Raw genomic sequence first — 17,119 nt, 5'->3', positions numbered from 1 at the left:
TGTGTTTTGCATTTTTAATGCACTCAGAACTGTTCTTTTTTCGTTGTTGCGTTACCAATGCAAAGAGAGCAATAGTCTGGTGTTTCACAGCTGACTGTGCTTGTAAAAGATTTAATTCTTTAAAATACCTCAGTTTTAAAAAGGCAGTTTGATATGTTGTGTTATTACTGAATTTTATTGACTTAATTTTTTTTTTCAGCTAGATTGTTGGTTTTTGAATTGTTTACCTTGTTTGTTTGTTTGTTTTTTATCACTTTGAGCTTCCCAAATAAAGCTGATTTTTATAAATTGATCCCAATAGGAATCTTGTGTTCAGTGATGAATGCTAAATATACTAAATATGCATGCAGATAGCATAATAGTATGAATACTTTATTATTTTTGTTTTTTTTTACTGAATACTCATCCTTTTACCTCAATCTTTAAAAGACAGTTTGTTGTATGTTTTTTTTTCCTTTAATAACTTTGGGTTTCTTAAATAAAACTTACTTTTATTAATTGATCCCAATAGGAATCTTCTGTTTTTACTTGTTCAGGTCACAGGGTCAGCGATTAATGCTAAATATAATAATGCATTACCAATAGTGACGTCAGTTAGATTTGCCGAGCTCAGAGCTCTGAAATATTAAAGTATCTACCTCTAGCATTTCCTACTCCCAGGTGTGTCTTCACTAAAGGTTATGAACTTGTTTTTAAAAATACTAAATCATGAAATTATTGGTGATTTTGGGCCATTGGCCATGAGAAGCAGGTCATCGGTGTCATCTGGAAATAAATCCACATCGTGCGAGTGGAGGAAGAAGACACGATGTCTACGTCTTATTACAAACTGAATCAAATTTATTGACATCAGCCACTAACTAAAACGAACTTTATCTCAGCCCACAGATATAAAAAGCAAAAAGGCTTGTAAAGAAGTCGAAATTGAAGCGGAGTCTGTTTCTCCGGTTATATGACCATCATTTAAAGTGTCAGTCTGGTCGGCAGCTCAGACAGTGAGACTAACAACTGCACGCACAATCAGTAAATCATCCTAAATTTTAGGCTTTCCTATAATACCACAATCACAAGGTCAGGCGAACATCTATCTGAACCCTCTCACCCTGTTCAGTGTCTCCTTTCACATCCTAGTTTACCAAAAACACTGAATTTTAACCCATAAGAACCCAGACCTATTTATCCTTGAATGAAAATGATGGGGGGTATACCACAGACCAAGTGGACCACATAGAACACATTTATGATGTTTTAAAAAAAAAATACTACCTCTAAATGTCAAAGATCTGTGATGTGACATATACGATGCATTGGGCGTTTATGGAATTTATGTTTATGATATTTCTTGGCCTGAAAGGGTATTACATTTTAAATCTGACACTACACAAAAACTAAAAATGTATCAAAATTAATTTTGTTCTTAATCTTTGACATATCCAAGGCTGTGATAAAAACCAGTGACCCGGCCAAAAAAAATGTATTATATGAAAAATAACTACATTTTTGTGTTTTTTTTCATATAAAACATCAGTGGCATCATGCAATCAAACTGGCATTTAAAGGGTTAAAATCCTCAAAATCTTTGAATGTTTAATAGTTTGAGCATTTCATATTTCTTATTTTAAAATAAATAAACTGCACACCTTTTCTACTTACAAAACACAAATTTGCCTTTTTCTTTGCATCTCCACAACATATATCAAACTTGTGACAGGATAGGATAGGATTGTTTTGTGTTTATATTTGGTCAAATATACTTTAAATTGAACAGCGGAGCATATATTAATTTAAAATAATTAAAATAAATAAACATTGAAAATAATTGAGTGGCTTATTACCATTTTTGTTATTGTGATAAATACGTCACATTGGGTTTACTATTTTTAGGTTTAAAGCCTGATGTGACGTAGACGTCACAGCGATATTTTTGTTACTTGTTTTATATTAATTTGTTCAGGAAATATGGTCAATACAGGTTTTTGTGAAATTAGCTACTTTTTCACATTTCTGTTTCCAGTCACAGCCACATTTTGGAGAAGTCCCTTCTTGTCACAGTCAAACAGTCACACAGTCTTGCTTAGGGATTTAATGAGTTAAGGTGAAGCATAAAGCTGAATATGGCAGATTATAGAACATTTAAAGTGTTGCACCCGTGTCACCATGGGTTCTTATGGGTTAAAAGACCAAAAGAGGAGGACAATAATGTTACACTGGCCATCATTCACAGAGGAAAGAAAACAACAAAAAGCAACTGACAAGTGAACCCAATAATACTTTTTATTGTGGGGTTTTATTGTCATTGTATTATAGCATCAAAAACGAAATTAGGAGAGCTACTCCAGATCAGTGCAGTTAAAAAAAAGAACACGAAGAAACAGATGGACAACAGACTAACTTATAGGGGTGGGACCATATGCTTTGGTCACGATTGGATTATATCACAATTCTAAGGTGCCGATTTGATTTGTATCATGATTCTTGATCATTTTGATTCTACAAGTTTTGCGCTTCGATATAATCAATAATTGCAATTTCCTTTCCTCAACAAACAAACAAGTTGAATCATACAGTTCTGGAGATAATAAACCATGAATGTCGTTCCCATAAACAATGCACATCAGTATGTGTCAGTCAGTCAAGCAGCTGACATTTATTTTAACTGAGACAAAAAGAGGTACATATAACATGAACAGCATTTTATTTTTTTAAGTTTACAGCTACAAAATTAATTGAAATGTCCACACAGCACAAATGTGAGCTACTTTTAATATAATTAACTTAATGTAATTAATTGTTCAATGATAAAACCAATATGTTTTTAAATGATAAGTTAAGTGCTCTGACTACTCGGTGCTCTCTGAAGTAGTGCTGAAAGATAAAAAATAAAAAACTTGGCCAAAATAGAGTCTCTCTGTGGTAGATTCTGTTAACTCACTCTCCTCTTATTTTGAAAGCTGCATGTGTTAAGCAGTGTTTGTGAAAACAAATTAAAACAACTTTAATTGTTAGCTAGCAGCTAACGAACAGCATAATGCAACAGTGTGTTTGGATCTGAAGGCCCGGACAGGTCGACAGTATTGAGTTCGGCTTCTGCACACACACAGACGCACACGGAGAGATGATGTGGGGACAGGACTGATAGAGACAAGTAGGCACGTTTCTCTATTATGCTGGAATCATGCGCGATTTGCAGACTGGATGCTAGGGGGTTAACATCCCCTCCGGCTCTGACTGCAGATGGGAGAGACTCCTGCAGAGGACTGTGCCGCTTGTGAGTGCTTTGGGATGAGTGAGAGGCCGCCGGCAGCCCCCGCGGCTTATTAAGAAGAGTAGGAACGAAGACCTGCAGATCCTCCAAGGGAAAGACTTACTCCAGGCAAGGATGAAAGCTGATGCCCCAGATGGCAGTTTTCGAGCTAACGAATATGTTTCTTGGCCTAATGGTATTAATTTAATGATGACACGAGGCTCTTTTTGTGTCTTGTTTGTCATTTTGTGTCTTCTGTGGGGTTTTTTTGGTCATTCGGTCTTCTCATTTTGTGTCTTTTTGTGTCTTTTTTAGTCATTTTGTGTCTTTTTTTGGTCATTTTTTTGGTCTTTTTTGGTTATTTTGTGTCTGTTTTAGTCCTTTAGTCCAACATAAAATGTGATTTTTTTAATCTTCTTTTACTTTCAAAACACTATCATGCTCAATAACAAAATTTAAATGTTGCAAATGTAAACAAAGGTTGCAAATATAACATATAAGAGGGTTACATCCAGTTCTAAAATTTTATACAAAATATATTTGAGCTTGTCTCCAGTTTTACTTGGTATATCATCATCAAACTGAAACTGGCCTAATGGAGTTTACAGCCAGAACTTTAGAGGTAAATTTACAGTAGGGCTCCACGCTGCTTTGTTTTCTAGTCTGGATGGAGTCAACAAGTCTGGATTTGGAGCTTTTGGAGACTCCAGAGGGTTAATGTGGAAGCATTAAGAAAGGTGCATCTGGTAAAGGTGGAGCTGTCTTTTTTATCTACAACCTCATTGTCAAAAGTCTAAATAAAACATAATGTGATTATTTGTCTTTTGTGACATAATGATGCATTCTGTTTTTATTAAGTCATTTGAAATGAGCTAAAAATAACCCAATACATAATAAAAACAGCATTATTAATTTGTTAGTTATCATCTGCAAAAAAAATAATGTTGTCAAATAAGCAAGTAAAATATTAAAGTATTCGAGTAGAACTATAAAGTAGCATATAATTTGTAAACTCAGATACCTCAAAAGTTTACTTAAGGGCAGAACTTAAACATAAATGCACTTCACATGTCACTGGTATCAGCTTTCATTTTAATGGAAACATCATAACTCTGATTACCGTCATGCTCTATTCCTAGAGCTATAAAATGCCTGGATGATGCCCACAGATGATGCATTATACAGTTGAAACCAGAAGTTTACATACACTATATAAAAAGACACGTATGCTTTTTTTCTCACTGTCTGACATGAAATCAGACAATCACTTTTCCTGTTTTAGGTCCGTTAGGATTACCAAAATTATTTCTATTTGCTAAATGCCAAAATAATGAGAGAAGGATTTTTTTAGACAATTTTTTATTACTTTCTTCAAAGTCAGAAGTTTACATACACTAACATTATTATGCCTTGAAACAATTTGGGAAAGCCCAGATGATGCTGTCATGTCTTTGGAAGCTTCTGATAGGTTTATTGACAACATTTGAGTTAATTGGAGACACACCTGTGGATGTATTTTAAGGCACACCTGAAACACACTGCTTCTTTGTGTAACATCATGGGAAAGTCAAAAGAAATCAACCAAAATATCAGGAAGATAATTGTGGACTTGCACAAGTCTGGTTCATCCTTGGGTGCAATTTCCAGATGCCTGAAGGTTCCACATTCATCTGTTCAAATAATTATACCCAAGTATAAACACCATGGGAATGTCCAGCCATTATAGCGCTCAGGAAGGAGACGGGTTCTGTGTCCCAGAGATGAACATGCTTTGGTCCAAAATGTGCACATCAACCCAAGAACAAAAGCAAAAGACCTTGTGAAGATGCTGGCTGAAGCTGGTAAGAGTGTGTCATTATCCAGAGTGAAACGAGTACTGTACCAACATGGGCTGAATGGCCACTCTGCCAGGAAGAAGCCATTACTCCAAAAGAAACATAAAAATTACAGATTACAGTTTGCAAATGCACACAGGGACAAAGACCTTAATTTTTGGTCTGACAAAACTGTAATCTGTCTTTTTTATGTTTCTTTTCAGAAGCTTCCACAGACATGACAGCATCATCTGGGCTTTCCCAAATTGTTTCAAGGCATAATAATGTTAGTGTATGTAAACTTCTGACTTTGAAGAAAGTAATAAAAAAATTGTCTAAAAAAATCCTTCTCTCATTATTTTGGCATTTAGCAAATAGGAATAATTTTGGTAATCCTAACGGACCTAAAACAGGAAAAGTGATTGTCTGATTTCATGTCAGACAGTGAGAAAAAAAGCATATGTGTCTTTTTATATAGTGTATGTAAACTTCTGGTTTCAACTGTATGTGGAATCTGCACCATCAATATAAATTCACTGCCATAAGACCTAGACACACATGAATTCACCATGCATCAACATTATTTATGAATTCCGCAAGTCATTCAGTCCTAAAAGATATGGCCCTATATCACACTATTTCAGGGCATTTTTGCAATAACGACATTTTGACATTATGACAAATGTATATTTGAATTATTTGAGTTTGTATGAATAAAAATCAACCGTAAATCTAAATTTCAAAAGCTGCCAAATACAAAAAAATCACTCTCGACTCTTCAGTGCAAAATGAAAGTTTCAGAAAATAATTAAAAAAATAATAATACTGAAAAAGTCAGTGGTGGAATGTAACTAAGTACATTAACTCAAGTATTGTACTCAACTTAAGTATTTCCATTTATGCAACTTTACACTTCTACTCCTCTACAGTTAGCTGACAGCTTTAGTTACTTTTCACATCAAGATTTAAGACATTTTTATAAATTAAACCTCAAAAGTATATTAAGTAGTTAAAATAAGCCTTTGATGGCTCAAGCCTGAGCAACCAAGAAATGAGGACTGGATTAACATTATACAAGAAATCTACAAAATGGAAAAAGTGACTTTTCAACTAAAATTGCAAATGGACTTATTTTACAAAACTTGGCCAAAATGGACAAATTATGTCAAGCCTATAAGATCTGACTTTATATAAAGCTGTCTTTTAACTAACGTTTAACTAACGACGACTGCTGCAAATGATGATGCTAAGTGAAAATGATGATGCTGTGTGGTATAGGTACCTCCCACCCCAACTGTTCCTGTTCTTTGTTCTGTATAAAATGTTAAAAATTCCTCAATAAAAAGTGAATAAGAAAAAAAAAGCCTTTGATGACGGTAAAAATTATGCTTACATAAATGCATGAAAAATAATTATCCAACAATAAATATAGAATATAAAACAATCTAAGTTGGGTCATTCTGCATAACTAGTACTTTTACCCTTGTTACTTTAAGTGCAATTTGTTGCTGGTGCTTTTGTACTTTAACTTCAGTAAGTTCTGAATGATTTCACGTCACTATATTAAGAAGTAGGAATGTCGCCAATATAGGGATATGCATTTTTTGTAGAGTTGTCAAAAGTATCGATACTCAAAAAAGTATTGATACTAAAACGTTGTATCCGGATATGATACTCATCTTCAAAAGTATCGATACCTAGCCAAGGAATGAACACTTAAGTTAAGTTATTGTTATTTTTTTATCAAGCTTGCCTAATATTGTGCACAGCATACAACCTCAAAATATTGTTCTAATTGTTATTGTTTATTGTATTTATTTATTTTTTGCACTACCTCAGACCTGAAGCTTGTTATCATAGTTGCAGTTTCTTTTCGCTTTTCTTCGTTTTTGTTTTTTATTATAAATATTTAACCTGTGGCTCTGTTAATTTTTAAATGTTGCATTTTTCTTTTTAATAAAAATATTTCTGTTAAATTTTGGGGTCTTCGTTTTTATCCTTTTGTAAAAGTATTAGTATTAGCATCAAAATATACTAAACTATTACTTGTGCAAAATGGTCCATTTCAGACCACTATAGTAGTAGTAATGCCTTAACTCTATGGAGTCGTGGGCTATTTTGTCAATTTTTGAATCCTTTTTGTGTCTTTTTTGGTCATTTTGTGTCTTTTTTTTTTTTCATTTTGTGTCTTCTGTGGGGTTTTTTTTGGTCATTTTGTGTCTTTTTTTTAGTCATTTTGTGTCTTTTTTTTAGTCTTTTTGTGTCTTTTTTTAGTCATTTTGTGTCTTTATCCTTGTGGTATCGAAAATGGTATTCAAGTATCAAATATTTTCCTGAGTATCGGTATTGAGTTGAAAATTTCAGTATCGTGACAACCCCATTTAATCATATAAAAAATATACCGGTATTATCATGAAAGAAACGATATGGCACACCCTTACATCACAGTGATTTATAACTGTGTGGATGATGTACAGAAGGAATACATAACACAGTTTGTCTCATGAGTGAGCTCTAGAAACATTCATTCATTAACCGTCAATCGGGACTGGGGTCGCGGGGGGCTGGAGCCGATCCCAGCTGACATAGGGCGAGAGGCGGGGTCCACCCTGGACATGTCTCCAGACTATCACAGGGCTGACACACACAGACAGACAACCATTCACACTCCTATAATTTACAGCCACCAATTAAGCCTAAACTGCATGTTTTTGGACTGTGGGAAGAAGCCGGGGCACCCGGAGAGAACCCACGCTGACACGGGGAGAACATGCAAACTCCACACAGAAGAGCCACATGCCGGAGTCGAACCGGCGACCCTGTTGTGACCCTGCCCGCCCTCAAACATTTGTTAATTATTTTTCACCTAATATCCCCTCTCCGTTCCCGGGGGGCTGGAGCCGGTCCCAGCTGACATTGGGACAGGTCTCCAGACTATCACAGGGCTGACACATAGAGAGAGACAACCATTCACGCTCTCATACACTCTTACGGGCAATTTAGAGTCACCAATGAAACCTAAGTGCATGTTTCAGCACCCGGAGAGAACCCACGCTGACACGGGGACGCTCTTGGGTGATTCTAATGAAGCCAGTCTAAGTTCTGTTAGTGAAGATTTTAAGGACATACTTTATTAAACTAAATATATTTCACTTTTATATGAAGGAACAATATAGCCATAATGAGGCAAAATTCATTGTTTTTTGTGTTAAAATAAAATTTTCGATATTTTTTAACATATTTTTGATTCACAAATTCAAAATAAATATACTTTTTTTTTTAAATGTATAATTTAACAGAATATAATCAAACATAATGGTTTTTAACAATGTATAAAGAACAAAATCTGAATGAAAATTGATGAGAAAAAATGGTTAAATGTTACGCTAATGATAGAATTGTTTGCATTAAATTATGTGTATATTTTGATAAAATACATGTTGGTGATGCCAGCTATTCCTGAGCATATTTAAGTGCTTGCCAAAGAAAAAAAACTGAAAAAAAATCTATATATTATATTTTAAATAGAATATAAATTCATACTAAACAGTGACTTTAGATTGTATATGTTATAAAGGGTCAAATAAAATATGTATTCAATGCTCTTGGATTTTAGCTATGAGCTGCACCATGTTCATGAGAATCACCTTTTTGTGACACCGCCTGCCCTCCAACATGCCTTGTTTGAGGGCCAATTATTTATTTTTAAGACTTATAGCAAATTATACCTACTATATAAACCACTTACCTAACATTTAAACCTGTATAATTATTCACTTAGAATGAGTTTCGACTTGACGTTCCATCTTGCAAAGTGCAGAAACTTCTAAGAGATGACAGCGCAGACTGACGGGCTGATCTCACTAAAGTCCACTTGAGCTTTCATTATAACGTACCGGAACTAGAGACAGCAGAGGGGAACTGCCATGGGGCAATTAACCCTCACAACGCTCTGCAAGAAGTGACAAGCATTGGACTGTCAGGATACAGTACATTTTTTCTCCTCTTAAAATAACTAAAAGCAGAACTTGACATGGGCAGTATTAGGCTTTGATGGATGTGAAGAAGAGGCTTATAGCTGGTGTTTGTTACAATAGCTTTGGAATAATTCTGATAGCACATGGTCCTACACAAAGTGATGTTAAAGCTCAGTTAATGTTTTTTTTTTTTTTTATTGTATAATGGCTGCGAGTAATGTGAAAGGTGATAATTCTCTATACGCTTATCCCTACAATTCACACCAGTTTTTCAGCTTTACAGATAGATTTGAGCATCTTTTAAGTCAGTTTTGGATTTACAGAGCATTTATATTATTGTTCTCATGTGTTTTCATCATGGGTATGCGGGTGGATTAACACCTCGAGGAACTATGCGTCCTTGCCGTGCATACCTTGTCGAGTTGTCGGCCACTAAAGCGTCAACCCCATCAGGTTTAACTTGAGAGGTGGACACCACCAGATTATCTTGTCTATTGAAACACTTATGATTACACCAGACAACCACATATTGTATGGGTCATGGGCCCCGTTAACCCTTTATTGAGCGAAGAACTATATTTGGTAACTTCAGTGGATATCAAAATGGGGTCCCCATGTCTCTGTTTGGTCGTAGAACCACATGGATTTCTGTGGGGAGGAGGGGGGAGGTAATATTTCGAGAAAAAAGTTGCAAATTTACTAGATTAAAGTGGCAAATCTACAAGAAAAAAATCGCAGATTTAAGAGATTTAAAGTGGCAAACCTGTGCGAAAAAAGTCACAGATTTATGAGAAAAAAGTGGAGAAAAAATATGATATACATCAAATATAAGTCTGCGCATTTTTTTCTCGTAGATTTGCCACTTTAATCTTGTAAAAATTTTTCTCAAAATATTACCCCCCTAATATTTTAGTTTAAGTGACGTAGTTTAAGTGTGGGGAAACCATGGGATTTTTATCTGGACGCATTACAGTAATGACACTGTGAATCAAAAATATGTTTAAAAATATAGAAAATATTATTTTAACACAAAACAATGCATTGTGCCTCATTTTGGTTATATTGTTCATTCATATAAAAGTGAAATATATTTAGTTTAATAAAGTATGTCCTTATAATCTTCACAGACAGAACTTAGACTGGCTTCATGAGAATCACCCAGCAGTGGAAAAGATTTTTTCGCCAACGGTGCAAAAAAGCCAGATATGTTCTCTGGAGGTCGGTTGAGACAAAAACTGAGCTACAAGGAGAGTGAATGTGACATTTATGTGGTTGGCTGGAACATGAATGAAGCTAAAAATGAGTCCAAAGAAACACATGAGGAGAATGTAATGAGAAATACCTTTGTAATGCCCAGAGCAGCGATGTTCTGGCTGTAGGAGGTGGTGCCGTTTCCAGTTCCCCACAGTGCAGCCAGGATGCAGCCGATCCCCTCCACTGCGATGCCTCTGTTGATGGCGTGAGTGGGTGGAGGAGGGGCGCCGGACAACCGAGCACAAGCGTAGTAGTCGCCGATTGATTCCATGGTGGAGGCCAAGACGCCCGCCATCATACCCAAGACTGAAGACACGCTCACTGTGGGGACACCCCACTGACCTATGAAGAGAGCAGGCACTCTTTAGTTTCAGGGTTCGTACACTTTTTCAGTGGTCAAATTCAAGCACTTTCAAGGTCCATTTTCAAGCTTTTCCAGGACCTTTCAACGGTTGTAAATGGCATGTTTTAGATGAGTACTTCGATACTAAAAGGGGTAATGTCACTTAACAGTACCACCAGCAATGGTATTACACTTTTAACAAGTAAAAGTAGTTTGCTATTCTCATAAAACATACTGGTATGGGAATCTAGGGGCTAGGAGCAAAAGTAAGCTCACAAAAATCATCAACCGGCAGCTGGTGGAACTATACACGACCCAAACTAGGAGGAAAGACCCACAGATAGGCTACTTCAGGACCCTCACATCCACTAGGAATTAGAAAAACTGCCTTCAGTAAGAAGATACAGGGGAGAGCAACAAGAAACATCTCAGAAACAAGAAGATGCAGGCGGAGCGGTCTTCATTTCAGATTATAGGCTATTCAGTTTATATATTTTTTTAAAATGCGGTTATCTATAGCCAGATTGCAAGAGAAATACAGTAAGAATTTCAAGCATTTACAAGCACTTAATCCAAAATCCAAGCACTTTTCAAACCTTGAAATTAAACATTAAAATTCAAGCATTTTCAAGGATTTCAAGCACCCGTATGAACCCTGGAGTTTCCATACGTAGAGCTAGAGACACACAGCTCTACACTTTAAGACTAAATTTCGAGCAATTTTAATAATTTTAGAGGTTTGTTTCAGCTGTGGATAACAGATTAAGTTAATGTTTCCCATTTAGTTTTGAATAATAATGGCGAACACACAGCAATAATACGAGGATGTAAAAATTCCTCCTAAACCACTGAAGGACTTCATGGTACAAAGCATCAAAGGTTTAAATGAACTCATGTCAACTGTCCTCAGTCTGTTTAATAAATGGGAATGCTGGTTCTGCTGGTCTAGTTGTTACTAAAATAAGGCTTTCTTCTTTTCCTTCCAATTATGTGCAAAAGCATCGGATTAAAAATGCATTGAAGATCTTTTTGATATCAAGGCGGTAAGACCATATGACTCTCAGCATGGAGACATTTTGATCTTCCTGCTAGTTGTCTTGGGCATGTGTGTTAGGGTCATGAACCCCCTACGGTACATTTATTTAAGAAAAGACATGATTATGTAATTTATTGAGCATTAATACAAGATACATCAAGGCATTGAATTGTTGCTTTCCACTAAAGATGGAGCCAACATGCAGCTAGTACAATGATTCTGGGATGTTTTGTTCATTTAAACTTGTAGTCATTTTAGTTTTAGTTCCATAAAGCAGTGATTCCCAACAGGGGGGGCCCGACCCCACGGGGGTCGTGAAGCCCTCTTGATTTAAGGGACGTCATAAATCTAATGTGTTAAATATAGATGAGTCAGCATTAAATCCATTAGTGTGACAAAAAACAACTAAATAAGGGCTACATTAAACGTTTATTCATTTATTTAAATAAAAAATCACTATAGAAAAGTTTAGAAATATAGACTATATCGCGAGAATAAGGACATGTGTAACATCCCTCCTGAAGTATACAGAGGTAACCTCACCTAGCGGTAACCTCACCTAGCGGTAACCTCACCTAGCAACAGAAACAGAGAGCTAACGGAAAAATGGTGAAGCGTCAAGGAGGCAAGAATGCTGAATATCTCAAAAAGAAAAAGAGAGGGTACCATGAAAGTTATATTGAGTTCGGCTTCATAGAAGCAATGGACAAAATTAGAGCCGAATGCATCTTTTTTAGTGAGAAACTGGCAAATGAAAGTTTGAAACCCTGCAAGCTGAAGCGACACCGGACAACTAAGTATCCCGAGACGGTGGGTAAACCCAAAGAGTTTTTCCTCAGAAAAACAGAACTTGTTGTCACAAACAGGCCCCAAAACATTATGGACAGTTTTAATGAACCTGGAAGCGACCAGAAGCAGTCAAAGGCTCTTTTGAGTACTCTCTCCTTATTGCGCAAGCCAAAAAGCCACACAACATTGGGGTAATACTGATGGCAAATGGGGTGCACTTATATACTCATATCACGCTTTTATCCAAAGCGCTTTACACTACGCTCATTCACCCATTCACACACACATTCACTGGTGGCTGAGGCTACCTGCCACCACTGGGAACTCATTCACACACCGATGAACGCAGCATCAGGAGCAATTTGGGGTTGTAGGCTGCCATGGTCGGGGATCGAACCACCAACCTTCCAATCAGAAGACAACACACTCTACCAACTGAGCCACAGCCACCCCATTAAACCTGCTTGCATTAAAATGGCTGAGATACTATGTGGACCGCAGGTGGCTAACAAATTTAAAACTGTACCACTGTCCGATAAGATAGTGAGGGAGTCGCCAAAGTTTACAATGATAAAAATGTGGGTCCCTCAAGAAAAAGGTTGGGAACCACTGCCATAAAGGACTGTAAGGGCTCTTTTATGCTGAATATTTCATACAGATATTGATGGAGCCTTCTGTAGTCCACATTTCTGCACTGTTTTCCTGAGAGGACACGGACAAAAACAGAGCAGTTCCACCGGCAAATAGTTAAAGCGAGACATAACTACAGGACACAACGAATAAAGTTTGGAAATGGCAGAACTTGGAGGAGATATCAGAGAAAAAACTCTTGTCATCCACATGTCGAAATGTATTTATTTGCCTCACAGGAGCCACATAATGACAACCTCCTCCACCACTGCTATGTTGGTTCTTGTTTGAAACGTTTGAGCCTCAGCCGTGCTGCCCTCTAGTGGACAGATTACTTAAGATTCACACCAACATAAAGGAAAAATGGAAGTTTGGCTGTAACTGTTACAGATTTAGTTTTCATACGTAAAAGGAGCATAAAAGAGGTCCAACTTCTATGTAACAGGACATGAGAGCTTTATCTATGGTAAAAGAGGCAGAGGCAGAAGCAGGAATTGAAGGATTTGGGTGTAATCTGAAGATTATAATTACCTTTCCACCTCAGCCAAGAGTAAAAACTTAAAAGGCATTACATTTCAATGCTGAAACTTTCGTTTTTCTTCACGGTTTTCAATGTACAAATTAAAATGCACATAAAAAGGTGAAAATAGAAGCATTTTAAAAACTCTTACCTAGTTGTATCAGTTGGACTCTGGGCTTCTAAAGCAGACTCCTTTCATAACTATCTCCTGCAGGTTCTTTCATAAAAAATAATCATATTTAGCTCTGTTGTACCAACTATAATTACAATCTTAAATACTCAAATGCAAACCCCATCCCACCCATGTGGACATGTATTGGTAAGTCCTTGAAAATCAGCTGGCTTGTCTTTTTTTAAATCCCTAAGCAGTTTGCTGTGAATGCTGTGTAAATTGCTGTGGTCGGCTGTTAAATGTATTTTCTAAATTGTCCTAGTATTATATCTGGGATGCGTTGAATGTGTGTGTATTCTGTTAGTGACATTTTTTTTTTTCAGGTTAATTATTTTGAGCATGTTACCACAGAATCAAATTTCTCTTTGAATATATAATACGATTCTCATCAAAGTTTATTTGAGAGAGTTTGATGTTATGAAACAAAGCACTAGTTATTCTTATGGTAGATCTTAGCAGTTGCAGTGCCAAACAAAATAACAGTGTTTCATAACCTTTAAAGCACATATGCCAACATCTTGGGTTGACGATCAGATGCTCAGATTTTTCAGATTAATGGCTTAAAATCAGCACATTGCAGAGGCATGCAAAAACATGCACGCACAAATCGCACCCAGACACGCATGAATAAAAAATACATTGGTTTTATGTTAGGATCAATATTGAAATCAGCATGTTACATGCTCGATTGGGTTTGATTTTCCTGTTGTTGTAAATATCCTTAATTGCTACCAGTTTATGCGCCCTGAATGAAACAATATCCAGCCAAAACTAAAATTTTACTGTTTGTTCAAAGGGATGCGCATGCTGTGATATTTTTTTTATCACTTCTGAGGTAAGAGTGAATGCACCATCTGCAAGCAGCAGGTGCCGTTTGCAAATCATCAAAAAGATTTTTTGAACGTCATTCCAACAGTTGTATAATTTTATTATAATGATAGCACATATTCCTTGAAACTAAATGTTCCACAGAGAAATCCGGCACAAGTTGTTGCCAGTTCAACTTTAAGTCAAAGCCAACTGGCTGCCATGAGGCTTCTTGTTCCAACACCCAGTGGGCTTTAATGTGTCATTTAATAGATCCTCCATCATTGTATCATGTCAGACACAATATTATTAGGAGAAAACAATTACGGAGGAATGTTTTATTCACTCATAGAAGAAGTGACATTTTTGGCTGATCATTAAAGAGCAGTTGCGCAAGCTGCAGATTCTCCCTCTGTATTATTTGGTTTGGATGTATGTCAAATATGAAATTAAAGAAAGGCTGGCAGACAAATGAGATAAACTGTAGAATCCTTAGTACTCGGCAGTTTGAAATGACTGTTGACAGTTAGGACACTTACAGCAATAACCAACAGATTGTTTGTTATTGCCGTTTGTTAACGCCTGCAGAACTATTTGCAGCACTGAGGTAGACAAATGAATGTAAAAATTAATATACAATAGAGCTGCAAACTATTTTTGCTTATCCTCACCGAGATGTCAATTTGTGGGAAAAACACATGCAAAGACTGTGAAAACTTTGAGTTGGTTGAAAGAGAGTTAAAGTAGAAATCAGCACTTGTGAATGTTGCTTCCATTGTTTTTTTTATTGGTGCCTTCTGTCTTGAGTTCAATAAAAGAATGTTACTTTAATTTCTACTTCAATTTGTCTATTTATCACAATATTGTTCTTGGGATCTTCAACTATGTTACCACATTTTCCCCATATCATGAAGCACTCAAGGCAGTCTGTGGTCTAAAGGTGAAAGATTTGTGCTTGTAACTGGAGGGTTGCCGGTTAGAATCCCATGACTGAAGTACTCTTGAGCAAGACACCTAACCCCCCACTGGGCGCCGAATTGTGCTACCCACTGCTCCTAAGCATGGTGTGTTCACTGGTGTGTAAAAAAGGATGGGTTATATGCAGAAGTTGAATTTCCCCGTGGTGGGACTAATAAGGGAATCTTAATTTAATATACTGTTTTAAAGGACTATTTTGTCCATGTTCAACCACAAATAGGCAACCCAACATTTATCCAGAACAAGTTGGTGCATGTCAGCACAGAATCTAATCTAATCTAATCGAATCTAATCTTTGTTTCATAACATCTAGTTTGATGTTATGAAACAAAGGACTTAAGGTAGATTTTAGCAGCTGAAGTGCCAAACAAAATAACAGTGACTATAACCTTTAAAGATCTATTAAATGACAGATTAAAGCCCACTGGGGGTTGGAACAAGAAGCCTCATGGCAGCCAGTTGGCTTTGACTTAAACTTGAACTGGCAACAACTCCTGCAGGATTCCTCTGTGGAACATTTGGAACATGTGCTATTATTATAATAAAATTATACAACTGTTGGAATGTCTTTCAAAAATTATTTCTGATGATTTACAAACGGCACCTGCTGCTTGCACCTTGGAGTGAACGCACCATCTTCGCTAGAGCAAAACCGATGGATCGATTGATATAAATGGTAAATGGACCTGCACTTAGATATCGCTTTTGTAGTTGTTTTGCAACCACTCAAAGCACTTTACACTACAGACTGCGCTCATTCACCCATTCATACTCACATTCATACTGGTGGCAGAGGCTACCCTAAACGGTGCCACCTGCCACCATTGGGAATTCATTCATACATCAATGAACGCAGCATCAGGAGCAATTTGGGGTTCAGTATCTTGCTCAAGGATACTTCGACATGTAGGCTGCCACGGTCAGGGAACAAACCACCAACCATCCAATCTGTGGGTGACCGCTCTACCAACTGAACCACAGCCATTTATCGTTATCTATCTGTGTCAGCATGATATGAAAACTCTATTTTACAAGACATATTATACAGAAAAGATGCATGGGGCTGATTTAGAAACGGGGTCACCATCACCTAGTTTAAAATGTTCTTTCCTCTATCACAGGAGTCTCAAACTCAAATTACCTGGGGGCCGCTGGAGGCAGTATCAAAATGACCAAAAAGACACAAAACTACTAAAAAAAAGACACAAAATGACAGAAAAAAACCTAAATTACTTAAAAAAGACACAAAATGACCAAAAAAAAGACACAGAATCACCAAAAAAAGACACGAAAGTATTTAAAAAAGACACAAAATTACCCAAAAAGACACAAAAGTATTTAAAAAAGACACAAAATTACAAAAAAAGACACAAAATTACCAAAAAAAAAGACACAGAATTACCAAAAAAGACAAAAAATTATTTAAAAAAGACAAAATTACCAAAAAAAGTCACAAAATTATCAAAAAAAAGTAATTAAAGGGACCTTCCACACACAACACGGTAAAGTGCCATTCATATAAAACTCATATAAATTTTCATATCAAGGTGGGGGC

At 36.5% G+C, this 17,119-nt stretch overlaps 1 protein-coding gene across 2 annotated transcripts in view; it reads right to left on the bottom strand.

Annotated features, from left to right (window-relative positions):
- The window catches only part of si:dkey-106n21.1 (solute carrier family 23 member 2), a 93,880-nt gene that overhangs the window by 11,508 nt on the left and 65,253 nt on the right, over positions 1–17,119 (bottom strand). For both annotated transcript variants that reach the window (XM_059334987.1, XM_059334988.1), the window contains one exon: positions 10,378–10,631. In XM_059334987.1, coding sequence (XP_059190970.1) covers positions 10,378–10,631 — 254 coding nt within the window. The remainder of the gene's footprint in view (positions 1–10,377; positions 10,632–17,119) is intronic.

This window comes from Centropristis striata, chromosome 6 (assembly GCF_030273125.1).
Source record: "Centropristis striata isolate RG_2023a ecotype Rhode Island chromosome 6, C.striata_1.0, whole genome shotgun sequence".
In the NCBI taxonomy this organism is placed as follows: domain Eukaryota; kingdom Metazoa; phylum Chordata; class Actinopteri; order Perciformes; family Serranidae; genus Centropristis; species Centropristis striata.
The sequence above is the reverse complement of the archived record's forward strand: the minus strand, read 5'-3'. Positions and strand labels throughout refer to the sequence as shown.